Source organism: Lacerta agilis, chromosome 14 (assembly GCF_009819535.1).
Source record: "Lacerta agilis isolate rLacAgi1 chromosome 14, rLacAgi1.pri, whole genome shotgun sequence".
NCBI classification, from domain to species: domain Eukaryota; kingdom Metazoa; phylum Chordata; class Lepidosauria; order Squamata; family Lacertidae; genus Lacerta; species Lacerta agilis.
This window is the reverse complement of record NC_046325.1, coordinates 35,575,886-35,591,610: the sequence shown is the minus strand read 5'-3', so window position 1 is coordinate 35,591,610 and position 15,725 is coordinate 35,575,886. Positions and strand designations below refer to the sequence as shown.

General features: G+C 45.4%; 2 protein-coding genes across 2 annotated transcripts in view; one reads left to right on the top strand and one right to left on the bottom strand.

The window, feature by feature from the left end:
- Positions 1 to 7,269, bottom strand: part of TRPM4 (transient receptor potential cation channel subfamily M member 4) — a 32,906-nt gene extending 25,637 nt beyond the window's left edge. Inside the window, exons 1-4 of the mRNA XM_033169193.1 lie at positions 7,061 to 7,269; positions 6,884 to 6,951; positions 1,306 to 1,483; positions 1,031 to 1,211 (exon numbers count right to left, since the gene is read on the bottom strand). Of these exons, the coding sequence (XP_033025084.1) occupies positions 1,031 to 1,211; positions 1,306 to 1,483; positions 6,884 to 6,951; positions 7,061 to 7,087 (454 nt within the window). The 5' untranslated portion in view covers positions 7,088 to 7,269. The remainder of the gene's footprint in view (positions 1 to 1,030; positions 1,212 to 1,305; positions 1,484 to 6,883; positions 6,952 to 7,060) is intronic.
- LOC117058193 (40S ribosomal protein S26-like) lies at positions 4,839 to 5,270 on the top strand. The gene has a single exon (XM_033169197.1). It carries the CDS (start codon positions 4,862 to 4,864, stop codon positions 5,207 to 5,209), a length of 348 nt encoding a protein of 115 aa, XP_033025088.1. The 5' UTR covers positions 4,839 to 4,861; the 3' UTR covers positions 5,210 to 5,270.
- Positions 7,270 to 15,725: the final 8,456 nt, after the last annotated feature.

Below are 15,725 nucleotides of genomic sequence, written 5' to 3'. Positions count from 1 at the left end.
TCCCTCCTGCCTTTGCTGTTGCTGCTGGAGGAGGCAACGAAAATGGCATAGACGAGCGCACCGGGTCCTAAGAAGCCTGCTCCTGCGACTGAAAGCGGCTTTGCTTCTTCGCAGAAAGCATGTCGACGAAAATGTTTAGGGGTATGCGTGCCGCAGTGTCAGATTCACAAAATGTTTAGGGATACGCGTACCCCTGCATTCCCCCACTGGATTGATATAGCAAAAGAAAGAAACCCCTATGGAAAAGCGTGTTTTAAAATTTCCTGCCCTCTGGCGCCACCTGGTGTTGCATGTTTATAGCGCATCCAACTCGCTGTTTCTTTACTAACGTCGACGATTCCCTTAACATTTTTTTAGTTTTATATGCAGTACAGAGCAGGGGGCAGCAAACTTTTTCAGCAGGGGGCAGGTCCAATGTCCCTCAGACCTTGTGGGGGGCCAGACTATATTTTGAAGAAAAAATGAACGAATTCCTATGCCCCACAAATAACCCAGAGATGCATTTTAAATAAAAGGACACATTCTACTCATGTAAAAGCACCAGGCAGGCCCCACAAATAACCCAGAGATGCATTTTAAATAAAAGGACACATTCTACTCATGTAAAAACACCAGGCAGGCCCCACAAATAACCCAGAGATGCATTTTAAATAAAAGGACACATTCTACTCATGTAAAAACACCAGGCAGGCCCCACAAATAACCCAGAGATGCATTTTAAATAAAAGGACACATTCTACTCATGTAAAAACACCAGGCAGGCCCCACAAATAACCCAGAGACGCATTTTAAATAAAAGCACACATTCTACTCATGTAAAAACACGCTGATTCCCGGACCATCCGCGGGCCGGATTTAGAAGGGGATTGGGCCAGATCCGGCCCCTAGTTTGCCTGCTCATGGTACAGAGTATCAGCAGGACCAGGAATCACAGTGGCCCCAGTGCAGTGTTTTGATCACACGAGTCTGAAACACCAGCAATGAAAGCGCAAAGGTGTGCAATGAAAACGGGCCACAGGGTGGTCCTTACCTGTGCTCTGGGCGGCTTTTACGAGTCCTTTCCTCAGCACATCCTTAAGCCAGGCCCTGACCCGTACCTCACCTTCGCCCCCTACCACTGATACCACCAGGTTGGGGCGCGGAATTTTCCAATGGTGCATTACCAGGCCGTAAGCAGCAGCGGGGTCAGACGTGTCTGAAAGGCGTATGAACTGCAGTGGGAAGAAGAGTGAGAATGTCGGCCTCGAGATCTTCGCCCACAGCTCTGCCACCTCTGCAATCTATCCCCTTCCAGGACAACCTTACCTTGCTGGGTCTGCGGCCGGTGCCCACAAACTTCACCTCGCCATAGGCATCGGTAGGCCCCTCTGTTGTGTGTTGGGCCGAGTCCCATTTGCTGACAATGGCTGCTCCAAAGGCGTCTTCCGTGGCTACGGAGATGTGCTTGCTGCGAGGGCTCCCACACTGGCACAAGCAAGAGCCCCTGCGGAACGGAAAAGCACAGAGAGATCTGAAAAACTTTTACAGGTTTTGTGCAAAATCTGAGGAGAGCATTCCATAAGCAGGAAGCCACTGCAGAAAGGCCCTGCTCCCATGTTGCCTCTGAATTCTGCACCAGCTGAAGTTTCCAAATTGTCTCTCGTGTGTGTGTGTGTGTGTGTGTGTGTGTGTGTTCTGTTTTACAATTTAAAATGCTCATTTTACATCCTTAAGATATCAAAATGACTTCCCTTTTTCTCTTTCCATTGTTCATTTTACATATCATAAATCCCTGCATATTTTACAAAAACTATACCATTGAGTATTCCATTATTGCAGCCATCAAAATTTATTTACACTGTTGAATTTATCTTAAAGCTGCCAGCGTTTTCAGCTGTACACAAATATTTCCTATAGACTCAATAAACATTTTCCAATCTTCTTTAAACGTATGCTCTTCTTATTCTATACAGTCATACCTCGGGTTGCGCTCGTCACCGGATACGAATGCGCCGAACCCGGAAGTACCGGAACGGGTTACTTCATTGTTTGTCGCTCCGTGCATGCACAATCGCAACCCGCACGTTTACAGACGGGTTATGGACGAAAACCAAGGCGCGGCTTCCGATCAGCTGCCGTGTAAGCCACTTCCAACGTTCGGCTTCCGAATGCCGTTCGCAAAGCGGAACACTCACTTCCGAGTTTGCGGTGTTCAGGAGCCGACTTGTTTGGGAGCCAAGCCATTCAAGAACCAAGGTACCACTGTATTCTGTCAACTTAAGTTTCCACACTGTCTTCAGAGGCAGCCCCACATGTAATGTGGTGCAGTAATCTAGCCTAGAGGCTATCAGAGCATAGATGACAGAGGTTAGGCTATTCCAGTCCAGATAGGGGTGAAGCTGGGCCACCAGCCAAAGCTGATGAAAGGCACCTCGCACCACCAAGGCCAGGGGTCAGCAAACTTTTTCAGCAGGGGGCCGGTCCAATGTCCCTCAGACCTTGTGGGGGGCCGGACTATATTTTGAAAAAAATAATAATGAACGAATTCCTATGCCCTACAAATAACCCAGAGATGCATTTTAAATAAAAGGGCACATTCTACTCATGTAAAAACACGCTGATTCCCAGACTGTCCGTGGGCCGGATTTAGAAGGTGACTTGGCCAGATCCGGCCCCCGGGCCTTAGTTTGCCTACCGATGACCAAGGCCTTCTGGACAGGAATGGATTCAGAAGTACCCCAAGCTGCATACCTGCTCCTTCAGTGGGAATGTAACGCCATCAATAGCAGGCAACATTCCTATTCATCTGATCTAGGGAACCACCCACTAACAGTGCCTCCCGTCTTATCTGGATTGAGCTTCAGTTTATTGGCTCTCATCCATTACCAAGGAAATGCCTCTAGGACTTAGGTATCTTGTGCGGGGACCTGATATATCTTGTCTTTAGCGCACACATGCATTTTCGTGTACACGAACACTAAGTATGTACTCTCCAGTCATGTGCAGCCTTTCCTTCTCACCCATTGGCGAGATTCACATTGAACTGTTAGCTATAACAACACTGTAGGAGAAGTTTGCTTGTTTAATGCTTTGGAGTGCAATTAGTATCAGATCTAGGCTGTGTGCCTAGGCAAATTATTTCCTAGCTTAAGTGCACAGTGCTCGCCTGTACCACTTCCCCTCAAGTCAGCTCATAGCGTACTGAGACACTGAACGTAGAAAAATGTGTTTTGAGTTGATACAATTCTGCAGTGGATGCAAACAGAGCCAACAACGTAACTGGTGAAAAATGGAAACTCTTGCGATCAAATTACTTGCACCAGTAGTGCAAGTCGGTCATTTTAGACTATGGACTTAATAGTCTTAGGTCACATCCGCAGCATATATTTAAAGTGCTCTGATGCCCACCTTGACTGCCATGGCTCCATCTGCCAAGAATCCTGGGAACTGTAGTATGCTGAGGGTTATTAGGAGACGTGCTGCAGAGGGAAGCGAGGGGGAGATGGAGCTCGTCCACCTAGGAAGGTACCCCATCGAGGAGAAGGAATACTCTGATCCTAAACCTTCACTTCCTTGCAGGATAATCGTTTGGAGAAGAAAAGGCAAAGGAGTAAACCCTACCCAAATCTACAGGTGAAACTCGAAAAATTAGAATATTGTGGAAAGGTTCATTTCTTTCAGTAATTCAACTTAAAAGGTGAAACTAATATATGACATAGACTCTTGACACGCAAAGTGAGCTATGTCAAGCCTTTATTTGTTATAATTGTGATGATTATGGCGTACAGCTGATGAGAACCCCAAATTAACAATCTCAACTTGGGGGTTTTCATCAGCTGCGCGCCATAATCATCACAATTATAACAAATAAAGGCTTGACATATCTCGCTTTGCATGTCATGAGTCTATCTCATATATTAAACTCCAGCATCACCTTGCCGACAAAGGTCCGTATAGTTAAAGCTATGGTTTTCCCAGTAGTAATGTACGGAAGTGAGAGCTGGACCATAAAGAAGGCTGAACGCCGAAGAATTGATGCTTTTGAATTATGGTGCTGGAGGAGACTCTTGAGAGTCCCATGGACTGCAAGAAGATCAAACCTATCCATTCTCAAAGAAATCAGCCCTGAGTGCTCACTAGAAGGACAGATCCTGAAGTTGAGGCTCCAATACTTTGGCCACTTCATGAGAAGAGAAGACTCCCTAGAAAAGACCCTGATGTTGGGAAAGATGGAGGGCACAAGGAGAAGGGGACGGCAGAGGATGAGATGGTTGGACAGTGTTCTCGAAGCTACTAACATGAGTTTGGCCAAACTGCGAGAGGCAGTGAAGGATAGGTGTGCCTGGCGTGCTCTGGTCCATGGGGTCACGAAGAGTCGGACACGACTGAACAACAAGCTAATGAAAACAATTGCTTACATAAATGAACTTTTCCACTATATTCTAATTTTTCGAGTTTCACCTGTAAAGTGGAGTCCCTAAGATGATTGGGTGGTGCCTTGTAACTAAGCTGGTGCCAAACGTATTGCGCTGCTTTCCTTTGGACCACACCAGCGAGGCTGAGAGGGGGGGGGGTCTTGTCATCTGGGCAGCCCAGACTTCCCAGCCTTACGTCCCAGGGAGGTCACTTGGGTCCTGCTCATGCCGCTGTTTGACTTCACCCCCCGGAGGCGCACTCCATTGTCTCTCGAGACAGACAGATGCCAACAAAAAATTACATGGAGCTACGATTCCCAGCATGCTTAACAAACTGCATTTCCTATTATTATTATTATTATTATTATTATTATTATTATTAGGCAGCTGTTTGTGTGAGCCATGACAGCTAAAATGACATTAAGAATGCTTTAAATGTCCTCTTTCGCCTCTTCTTGAGCGCCGAAATGACTAAGAAGAGAAGGAATAATGGCCGTGCCAAGAAGGGCCAGGGACATGTCCAGCCTATTCGCTGTACCAACTGTGCCCGCTGCGTCCCAAAGGACAAGGCCATTAAGAAGTTCGTCATCCAAAACATAGTAGAAGCAGCTGCAGTCCGACATATCTCAGAAGCAAGTGTGTTTGACTCATACGTGCTGCCCAAACTCTATGTGAAGCTTCACTATTGTGTTAGCTGTGCCATCCACAGCAAGGTGGTGAGGAACCATTCCCGTGAAGCCCGGAAGGACTGTACCCCTCCACCCCGGTTCAGGCCTGCTGGTGCTGCACCAAGACCACCCCCTAAGCCTATGTAAAGAGATGGTTTGAATGATGCCAGTTTCTACTATTGACACAATAAAATTACAGCTGGTCTTTCTTTTTTTTTAAAGAATGCTTTAAATGTGCAATGTGGGTGTGACTCTAGGCACTCATCACAACCTTTAGAAGGTAATGTCACCTCCTGGCCTCCTGCTCCAAAGTCCTGCCCTGGTGGCACCAAGGAGTCTACTAATCCGTTTGCTAACACACGCCCTTCTTCAGGAATCAATACCAGCACTATTACAGAGGAGGCTACATTTTTAAGCAAGCTGTTAACGGGCTGTGTGTGGGAACGGTGTGCAGCACAGCCACAGTTCCTTGGTATGAGAGTTGCAGCGTTGCAAGCATAGACAAGTTCCCCAGTTTTCGTTTGTAAAATGTAGGAAAGGGGTGCGACATGTGTAAAGGGGAGAGATGATGGAAATTGGTGTATGCATACATATACACTGGTCCGTGGGGTCACGAAGAGTTGGACACAACTAAACAACAACATACGTATTACACACACATATGTGTGTACAGTGGGGTTGCCATGTGTCCCACTTTACAGGAAGCAATCCTCTCTTGGAAAGGCTACCTGATCCAAGTCTGAATTAAAAACAAAGAACTATAAAAAGGAAGAGAAGGAGCCTTGAAGCTAACCATCATTAGTTATCAGCACTTAGATAGCGCAACAAGCAAGCACTCAGGTCACCTGGTCCCATTCCCCCTCACCCTCCGCATCCTGTGAAATGCCCTGCATTTGTATTTAAATTGTAGCAATTATTTCCAAATTTGCATCTAAACCTAAAAACCCAGCCTGCACAAATTATGTGCTGATTTAATACAGATTTGTGTCCTTTTTAGATGCATTTCCTCTCTGGTTGTTGTTGTTTGGCGATGTGTAACCGGTCATCCTAACACAGAGAAACCACTGGAGGAAACTGGTGCCGAGAGCTGTTAGGCAGAGAACGCAATGGATTGGGAACAGGATGTGAACAGGAGGAATCGCAGAGATGCTGCTAATATCTGGCAGTGCTTGGAGGAAGCAGAAAATAAGCTAGGAGTGCAATATAGGAGTGAACAAGGAGTAGGTAAAGTAAATATGTCTGTTTCAGTTTCTCATCTTTCTAGTCTTAGGTTTGAACATCAGTTTTGGGGGAAAGAAGTTTTCAAAAGTTTCCACGTCAGTTTTTAAAAGCCCTTATCGGCATTTTAGAGCAAATATTCAATTCATCAGAATTTTAGTGCAATTTTCTCCCAAGCTACACATGCTTGCATGCAACTTCCCCTAAATATTCATTTTTGCAAAGCAGTTTTTTTAGTATGTCATTTTCACTAACATAGGCATTCACGTGTGTGTGTGTGTGTGTGTGTGTGTGTGTGTGTGCGCGCACACACACACACACACACTTTGTATGTGCCGGAAAACTGCATTGCAAAATTCGGAGAAGTGAAAATTCTGAATGACAGCTGTGCTGTGGTTCCTACTATATTGTTTTAGAAAGTGCGAACCGGCTAAGTTTGCCACTTAAAAGAGAACAGAATCAGATCCCTCTCCCACCTGTAGCAGAGGCACAGGAGAAGGGGAGGGTTATGATAACACAAACCCTAGGAGCTAGAAGTTGGGGTTTCACACCCTTGCCTATTCTGAATCTTGCGGAGGGCGATAAAATCACGGCTTCACTCACCCAAGTTCCCCCGGTTGCTCGATAAACGTGGTGCAGACTTTCTTCTTGAAGAGTTTGGGGATCCATGCCTACGGAGAAATTGGGAGTTATGGACACAACAGTCCTGGGAAACCAACAGCCCAGGCCCATAACTTGGATCGCCCACAAAACCGGCACGGTCTGAAGAGGGATCTGTACCTGGTCTTTCTTGATAGAATTGGCCATGGAGCGGAAGAACGGGGCACGGCCGCTGCCAGGTTGCAGCCGGCGTTTCTCCAGGCACTTTCTCTGGTGTCTCACCCGGAATGAGTAATTGAAAGACCGAGCAAGGTAGAGACAGCTTCAGATCCCACCCACAGGCGGCGGCAGAACCCCACCCTACCTTGGAACTTGCCTGACCGGAAAAACGCTTCAGAGAGAAGTGTGGAGTTCACTGGGGCAGATATTGATCACAGTTACTTTCACAGCAGTGCTTGAATTATTGGGGTGTGCGTGTGTGCTTACAGTGAAAGCCGCTCCTTTAGTCCTCTTTGTTTTCGTCACAATCATATCTCCCCTCCTGCTGGCCATGTTCGGTTCAACACATTCAGCCAGGTTTTGAGAAACGGAGATAAATAATAATTGTGTGAGCCAGTGTTCTTTCATAATTAAGTTTGATGTGCACTTTCCTACTTTTCCACCACCAAACCCCATAATTTGCTTTAATTTGACGTGGTGTGTTGTGTTGAGAAGTGGCCGAGTTTCTAATTCTTTGAATATATCTCAAAGCCTCTGGCCGTTGGAAGGCTACTCCTCTTCCAACCAGGAAGAATATAATGGCATGGTAAAGACGAGGCTGGCCCCATCCACTGGCTATATAAAGAACAGCTCGCTTTCCTCTTCCCTCCCCAATCCTTTTTCCTTTTGTACTGTATTCACAATGATGCCATACATTTGAAGCACATGACTTCTCCCAAATAATCCTGGGAATGAGAGTTACAATTCCTAGCACACTTAACAAACTACAGTTACCGGGATTCTTTGGGGAAAGCTATGCAGATGGTGTAAAGCAGTCCCTTGTCTCACCTTCTTTCACAATCCTATTAGCCTATTGCCTTTTCCACTCTGCTGATAACTTAAAGGTAACCCCTGACCATTAGGTCCAGTCATGTCCGACTCTGGGGTTGTGGCGCTCATCTTGCGTTACTGGCCGAGGGAGCCGGCGTATAGCTTCCGGGTCATGTGGCCAGCATGACTAAGCCGCTTCTGGTGAACCAGAGCAGCGCACAAAAATACCGTTTACCTTCCCGCTGGAGCGGTACCTATTTATCTACTTGCACTTTGACGTGTTTTCGAACTGCTAGGTGGGCAGGAGCTGGGACCGAGCAATGGAAGCTCACCCCATCGCGGGTATTCGAACCGCCAACCTTCTGATCGCCAAGCCCATGGCTCTGTGGTTTAACCCACAGCGCCACCTGCTGATAACTTAGGGTTGCCGTATTTCAGGAAGTATAAATCAAAAGTTGTTGAGCTTCTCCCCATACCCTTTTCAGGGGGCAAAGTTGTTGAGTCCCCACCCCCAAAATGAGCTTTTTTTGAAAAATCTCTCCCCCCCCAAAAAAGGTTGTTGAGCCGTTTTTAAACATTTCCAGCATAAAACCCAACTTCCACAATGGGTTGCAGGACATTTAATTCAGCTGACGAAAATTCTGCCTGGACGTGACTCTTGGCAGCCAATCCAAAGAACTTTATCGTACTTAGCCATTGGCCATGACAAATTTGAATCAAAAATAAACACAAACAAAAGTGGTGTCGCTCCACAAATAATGGTCTCTATTTAGATATCTGCGCCTCCCTTACAGTTCACCGCTATATTGTCCAGGGTCTTCTTTCAGATCTTTTTGGCCACCAAAGCAAAAAAGGGCAGCTTTATGAGTCACTGAAACACTTACATTGCTGAAAAACCATAGGAACTTCTCTGCCGGGGAAAGACATCTTTCCTGTACAGACAGCAAGGTGAGAAATTGCCTGCTGGGTCCAATGTATAGTGTGCAATATAGTAAAAAGTGCAAGAAGTCTTCCACCTGCGGTTGCCCACATATACAGAGTCTGTCTTCGTACAGCACCCTGTTATATCGTCCGTCTAGGATGGCGGAAGGCATAGCTTCAAAAAGCAGCTCAGTAAAAGCAAATCTAAGTGAGGCTAGCTGGAGATTTGACAGGGAACTTGTGGGGATAACCAACTTCCGGGATAAGCCAGTAATTCTGGAGTGCCTGCTCCCACTGGTTATGATTATGTCCGTTGGTTATGAAGCTGAAGGTCGTGAGGAGTTGTTTGGAGTTCTGAAGGTTTCTGAAGGTTCCGGAAAGGAAAAGATAGGCAGAGCAAAAAGGCGCGGCCAAAAACAAGGCGGCCGCCAAATAAGAATAAAGAAATAAAAGAATTAAGAGACTAAGAGACTGCAGTCAATGGTGGAGTTGCGCTCTCCCAACTACTGCTCTGTGCGTTGGTTTCTCTTTCGCTTTCTTTCTCTCTTGCTTGTCTCGCACGGTTGTTCTCTCTTGCTTGTCTCGCGTACTCTACACCAGTGTTTTTCAACCTTTTTTGGGCAAGGGCACACTTGTTTTATGAAAAAAATCACGAGGCACACCACCATTAGAAAATGTTAAAAAATGTAACTCTGTGCCTATATTGACTATATATAAAGTAATTCTCTTGAATAGGAATCAAATAAACACAATTTTTCCCACGGCACACCAGGCAACATCTCGTGGTACACTAGTGTGCGCCGGAACAGTGGTTGAAAAACACTGCTCTACACAACGCTACAGAGAGCAGGGGCCATTTATTGATAAACTGAACAACGTCACAACATTAACATAGACCAATCACAACACTGTATTTGGCTGAGTTTCCGGGCGGGAAACTGCTTTCCGACAGTTACTAAAGGCTTTTCTGGCGCGCTTTGTTGCAAGCGCGGAGGGATCCAGGCAATAAACCTTGGCCGGATCTCTTTGCCTTCCGTGCATAGCGCGGAAGGTTTCTGTGCTGCGGCAAAGTGCAGGAAGCACCACAAACGTATTCCCACAGGAACTGGCTCTAAAATGGGCTGTTTTTAGAAGGGGAAGCCAAGGAGCATTTAGAGGATTCGATTGTTTGCATATCACATAGTGATTCTGTCCACTTTCAGCAGCCAAATCCCGGCATTGTGAGGGAAATTCCAGACGTATGGCAGCCCTATGACTTCTTCCGTCTTCACTTTACCTTCTCACACATTTCAAGTCGTTCAAAGAAGCAAAGAGAAGGTAGAAGGTGAGAAGTAAAGATTCAAACAAGCCCCGAGCCAAACAGCATATTTGGAAGGCCTTGGGCCTTTGTTGAGTTGGGTACACACAGCCACAAACTGATGTGATTCTGGTTTGATTGGCCCAGAGAGATCCATGGCTGTAAGGGGGCTGTAAGGGGGAAAGGAAGGAAGGAAGGAAGGAAGGAAGGAAGGAAGGAAGGAAGGAAGGAAGGAAGGAAGGAAGGAAGGAAGGAAGGAGAGAGAGAGAGAGAGAGAGAGGCAGGCAGGCAGAGCAAGAAAACCACACAAAAAGACCAAGACTTACCTGACCAGCTGTTGCATCTTCCTGGAAGGTAGGCCCAATATTGCAGCTCTCATTCCTTATCTGATTCGTTGCCCTGCAGGTTCAGTGCCTCTGCTTGTGGAAAAGCACCACATAGGGTCATATTCTCCTGCTTAACTCATAATAAATCTTGGTTTGAAGTGCAAGAATAATAACATTTGTTAGATAGAAAACCAGGCCCAGCAAACATGTGGGCATTTGTGAACCTGATAGATTGACATATGGGCCTCCTAATTTTGAGGTCCGGTGACATCACTAATAATTGTAAGAAGTAATTTTAAAAAAATACCATTCTCCTCCAGGAGATAAAGCCAGGCTGGTAGATGCTTAGTTTAAAAGAAGCTCGCTTGTGTCTCAAAGTAAAAGGTAAAAGGTAAAGGGACCCCTGACCATCAGGTCCAGTCGTGTCCGACTCTGGGGTTGCAGCGCTCATCTCGCTCTATAGGCCGAGGGAGCCGGCGTTTGTCCGCAGACAGCTTCCGGGTCATGTGGCCAGCATGACAAAGCCGCCTCTGGCGAACCAGAGCAGCGCACGGAAACGCCATTTACCTTCCCGCCGGAGCGGTCCCTATTTATCTACTTGCACTTTGACGTGCTTTCGAACTGCTAGGTGGGCAGGAGCCGGGACCGAGCAACGGGAGCTCACCCCATGGCAGGGATTCGAACCACCGACCTTCTGATCAGCAAGTCCTAGACTCTGTGGTTTAACCCACAGCGCCACCTGGATCCCGTGTCTCAAAGTAGTTGGGATCAAATACAACAAAAGGCAAATGGATACCTGACCCGGATGTAAAATACCAGAGAGGCTGCTAAGAACATGCATTGACCTGGTCACAAACATCCTTTCAGCATGTTGCCCACTCAAAAAGGCTGATCAAGTTAAACTTCAGAGCACAGCTGAAGAAATCTGCACAGCCAAGTCAACGCCTGCTTGCAGAATGTAGTGGGAATGAGGTGAACTGGACTGCGCCACATCAGATTGCAGGTTGGCAAACTGCATTTTTTAATGCTCCCCCCTACATTAGAAGCTTAAATAAAAATGTAGAGAAGAGAAGGCTAGAGCAGAACCATTCTCCTTGGTGGGCTCGTTTTCCACTTGCAGGGAGCTCTACCATGAGGGAACATTAAAAAAAAAAAAAACCTACCTTCTGCTTGCAAGTCTGAAGTGGTGCAGCCCATTTCCCTACCCCTTACATGTGTAGACTGGGTCTTAGTGGATGAATCATACGGGTTTTAGTTGATTGATCCATTAAACCTGCATAAATATGCATGTACATTTTTAAAAAGCCATCATTGTAGGTGACACAATGCTTCCTGTGCGAAGAGAGAAAGGAGCACGTCTCTTTCTTTTTAAGAATCCCTTGTTGTTGTTTTTAATCTGCTTCTGCTCAGTCAAAAAGCCTTTAAAGGATTAACCGAGTCATTGACTTGCATGCCGCCTCCCTAATTCAAAGGCGTTGTATCGGTATAGTAAAGTGTTCTGGGCAGAGTACATTTCCGCCGTTACTGTTTTCAAGAGCGACAAGCCACTGAGGCAAGGCAGCGGCCAGTGCTGAGGTACCTTTAAAATACATGGGAGCGATTCGTTGCAATTAAATGGTCGCTTCCTTCTGCTGCGCAGGGTGCCCTGGACTTCTTTTGAAAACCAGCAGTGACACTCCTCTCTTGAAAAGAAGACTCACAGTGCAATCTTATACAGGGAGGAGTAAGTAGGGTCCTGTTCTGTAGGAGCCTGCTCGGCCATTAACCCCATAGCACTTGCTCCCAGGTAGGTGTCCGAAGGTGCCATCCTTTTTGGTAGCCCACTAGCCCCTATCCTCATTGTAGCGCGGGTCTCCTATCAGATAATCACTCTAGGGATCAACGTGGAGTCTGTAAGTTTGGTGTGAATTTGTAAGGCCGGGTGTGCGAGAGGGCAGAGTGCTGTGGACCTGCATGTGTGCTTGTGAATCGGTGTGCGCAGGGCCGGATTTAGGTTTGGTGAGTGTTATGTACTGAGTTGAATAGGATCCAAACTGCAGCAGTCTGATTGGTCCTAGAACAATAGGATTGAGATTGCAGCAGTCTGAATGGTCCCAGAACAATAGGATTGAGATTGCAGCAGTCTGATTGGTCCCAGAACAATAGGATTGAGATTGCAGCAGTCTGATTGGTCCACAGGAGCCACCCAATCCAGCTCCAGGTGGAAGTGAATCCGCACTGCGATTGGCATACAGGAGTATCCCGGAATTAGCCAATCACGTGGGGCCCATTGTGTAAATAGTGTATATAAAGCAAACGTTTTGGGGAAACTGCATTCCTCACTACTATGAGCTGAATAAAGAGCATGAAATTCACACTTGACTCCAAGTATATTTCAGTGAGGCCCTAAGCTACTGAAGGTAACGGGGCCTTTTATATGTCCAGCTGTCCTTTATTGTGTTGAATGTATGCTATATGGTAATTTGTGGACCTAATAGGTATCTAAAGCCATTTGCGCATAGCAAAATATCTATTTTATCAAAGTAATTGTTGAACTAAAATACAATTAATACAGTCTTTTCCCCTTGAATTTTTTTTGGGGGCCCCCCAAGAGAGTGGGGCCCTAAGCTGTGAATGCCTATGTTAGTGAAAATGACATACGGTACTAAAAAAAACTGCTTTGCAAAAATGAATATTTAGGGGAAATTGCATGCAAGCATGTGTAGCTTGGGAGAAAATTGCACTAAAATTCTGATGAATTGAATATTTGCTCTAAAATGCCGATAAGGACTTTTAAAAACTGATGTGGAAACTTTTAAAAACTTCTTTCCCCCAAAACTGATGTTCAAACCTAAGACTAGAAAGATGAGAAACTGAAACAGACATATTTACTTTACCTACTCCTTGTTCACTCCTGTATTGCACTCCTAGCTTATTTTCTGCTTCCTCCCAGCACTGCCAGATATTAGCAGCATCTCTGTGATTCCTCCTGTTCACATCCTGTTCCCAATCCATTGCGTTCTCCGCCTAACAGCTCTCGGCACCAGTTTCCTCCAGTGGTTTCTCTGTGTTAGGATGACCGGTTACACACTGTGGTGGTGAATGAGCGAAATGTGAGAGTGCATTTACATTTTGCCATTTCGACAATGATGATCATCCTTGTGGATCGAGAAAGGTACGCAACTTCTGTTTCATTGTGCAACATCGCAGCCTTCACTTCCTAGAAGCGTTTAGCACACAGCTCAAATAAAACACTTGGGTCTAGCTCAGTTCTAACACTCTAAGCCTTAATTAAATTCTAACACTAGCTTGATCCGGAATTCAGGGTCTCCTGTGCACCCCACAAACACTTAACAGTGGGTAACCTTTGTCTCTGCCTTCACTTCCTAAGCTCTGTTTCCTTTCCTTGTATCGCTTGATTCCTCATCATACAATAGGGTGGCCTGGTGCAAAGGAGAGATGGGGCTCCTACACCTTTAAGAATTTTGCAGAAGAGAGATTTTTCGAGGGGATTTAGGTGGTCACGCAAAATAACACCTGCTGAAATTCCCTCCTCTGCACAGCTGTGAAAGGTGCAGGAGCTCATCCCTGTTTTGCACGTGATGATTCCTGGGTGTCTCCCAGATAAAGGTGCAAACCGATTCTGTTGGAAAGCGTTGCCATTCGAGATCATACGGAGGTGTAAATAAAGTTGCAATTCCCCCTTTTCCCCTCAACCACACACACACACACACACACACAATTTTATTTATACTTTTCAGATATATACATTTCACTGATTTTACAATCATTTTGACATTTTAAAACTTGACTTCCTTCCCCCTCTTTCTGTGGTTCCTTAAATTTATTTTCAATATCTTCTGCATATCCAAATTCACTTACTCATTTATTTATCTTCTTTAAATATATACTCTTACGTAACTGCAGGTTATTACTATAATCCTGCCAGTGTTTTTATATGTTTGCAATTTATCTGTAAATATCCAATAAACCATTTCCATTCTTTTGTAAAAAGTTTGTTATCTTGATTTCTTATTATTCCTGTAAGTTTTGCCATTTCTGCATATTCCAAAAGTTTTTGTTGTATCCATTCTTCCTTTGCTGGAACAACTTCTTCTTCTTCTTCTTCTTCTTCTTCTTCTTCTTCTTCTTCTTCTTCTTCTTCTTCTTCTTTCCATTTTTGGGCAAGTAACATTCTTGCCGCTGTAGTTGCATTCATGAATAAATTTCTATACAATTTAGCTAGTACTGTCCCTTAAATTTCCAAGAGGAAAGCTTCTGGGTTTTTTTTTTTTAAACAAACGTTATTTTAAACGTCCTTTTCATTTCATTGTATATCGTTTCCCTAAACCCTTTATCAACCCTTTTGACTTATTTATTATTTTTACGTTTATGTCTTACCCGCACGCACACACACACACACACAGCTGCAAGTTAAGGCAGGATGGCCTGTATGACGCCTGAGACCAGAGGTGCCATTTTCTCCAGAAGATTGAGCACTGAGGGGGCTCTTCACCTCCCTGCCCTTCAACCAAGGCCAATCCAGGGGGCCTGGGAGGTGAGAACAATCTGAGAGTCTCGGGCATCCTAGTTTTCCTTTGCTCCCATGTGGGGACCTCGTCTCCTGATGGCTTCTTGGTGTGAAGGGAAAGAGGAGGGCCTTTGCCAGGTCTCCAGTTCCTTAGCACCCTCCTTCGTCCCCTCACACACTTCTGGCTGAGTCTCTCAATATTGTGGTTGTGTGAGTGCAGCATCCCCGACTGAACAGTTCCCAGAACTTGACGTGCCTCCAAGAGTCCCGTTCGGTTCGGCCTGATTGTTTGCGGCGATCACGATGGACAAATCTGTCAATTTTGGTTCTCTTCTATATCAATCTTCAGTTACCCATGTTTGTGCATTGGATTGCATTAAAGAGGGAGGATAAATCCTCTTAAAAATTAGTCAGCATTTTAGCACTCATTTCTCTCAAGTGTGTGTGTGTGTGTGTGTGTGTGTGTGGAATTTCACCTCATGTGCATATTTTTGCAAGCCATATTCTCTAATATAACTCCGTTTAGTACATGCCCCCCCCCGAATATACCGTATTTTTCTGTGTATAAACTAGGTTGTTGTTTTTAAAGTTATGCTAAAAATTTGGGCTCATCTTATACGCAGGGCAATCTCCCCCCATTTTCTCAATTTTTAGTCCCCAAAAAGAGGGGGTGTCTTATACACGGGGGCGTTCTATACATGGAAAAATATGGTATATGCACCTGTAGATACACTTTCCCCTAATATTCATACATATTTTTTG